The sequence below is a fragment of the Tupaia chinensis genome, unplaced genomic scaffold (genome assembly GCF_000334495.1).
Source record: "Tupaia chinensis unplaced genomic scaffold, TupChi_1.0 Scaffold144952_1, whole genome shotgun sequence".
NCBI classification, from domain to species: Eukaryota; Metazoa; Chordata; class Mammalia; order Scandentia; family Tupaiidae; genus Tupaia; species Tupaia belangeri.
The window spans coordinates 3,859,102-3,860,154 of NW_006204812.1; the positions used below are offsets into that span (position 1 = coordinate 3,859,102).

At 65.8% G+C, this 1,053-nt stretch overlaps 1 protein-coding gene across 1 annotated transcript in view; it reads right to left on the reverse strand.

Annotated features, from left to right (window-relative positions):
* The window catches only part of GDF7 (growth differentiation factor 7), a 5,442-nt gene extending 4,514 nt beyond the window's left edge, over positions 1 to 928 (reverse strand). Inside the window, 4 exon segments of the mRNA XM_027767951.1 lie at positions 22 to 199; positions 307 to 527; positions 647 to 764; positions 872 to 928. Of these exon segments, the coding sequence (XP_027623752.1) occupies positions 22 to 199; positions 307 to 527; positions 647 to 764; positions 872 to 928 (574 nt within the window).
* Between the last annotated feature and the right edge of the window lie 125 nt (positions 929 to 1,053).

Consider the following 1,053-nt stretch of genomic DNA (forward strand, 5'->3'; position numbering starts at 1 on the left):
CCCTCGCGGAGAAACGCCCACCTCCGCCCCCGCCCCTGCCCCTGTTCTGCGAGTGTAGGCGACGCCAGAGGTGGGGCTGCAGAGGGGCTCGGCCCCTCCAGTCTGGCTCCGGCCCGGACCCCTTGGCCAGCGCGCACCCAGAGACCTCAAGGGCGCGTTTTCGACCACCGCTTCGGCGGGTCCACACCCTGCCGCCCTCCTACGGATTGGCGCGGGCGGGCGGCCAGAGCAGGGGAGGGACCCACAGGGAAGGAAGAGCGAGCCCGTGTCTGGAAGGAAAGGCTGAAAAGACAGTGATGGACCAACCGTCGGAAAGGAAAGGTTTGCTGCGAACTCGCGCTGCAGCGGAGCGCCAAGCTCTTGGGAGCTCAGTGGTTCGAAGGCAGCCCCGGGGGGACGGCGGCAGGAAGCCGCACTCTGACGGGACTTTGCGCCTGTCGTGTAACCTTCCGCCCGCCCTCTTGCGGGACCCGTTTCTTGAGGGTAGGGCGGGCTGATGGGCGCCGGCTGCTGGGTGTGTTTGGGCGCTGCCAGAGAGCGGGAGACAGAAGGCAAAGATCCTGGGGTCGGGGCCTCCCAACTTCTTCCCCCGGCCGAGATTATAGCAGGGGGCCTGGGTGGGGCCCAGCCGCGGGCGCCAGGGCACTTGGGTCTGAGGATAACACGGACAGGTCCCAGAGGCCACATCTCGAGGGATGGAGGTCGTCGGCGGATGGTGGCGCGGCCCGACGGGCAGCCTGGGCGTCCGCAGTGCTAGAACGTCCCTGGAAATGGATGAACCGACGTTGAGAACTGAGGACCCGGCTACACGGACGCCCGGAGAAGGATGTCCTTTAAAACTGCATTTTTGCTACCGAACTTGAAATCTCACCCGGGCGGTGCTGCGGACGACGACTTTGAGCGCGAGATCACTTTCTACCGGATCCATAGCCGCTTGGGTCCTGTCGCTTGTCTGGCTGTGCCGCACTTTGACTCACTGAAGAGGCCCGGCCAGGGCGCTCTGGGCTAACCCGGGCCAGGCTCCCGAACCTCTGAACCTCTGAACCTCCGCTT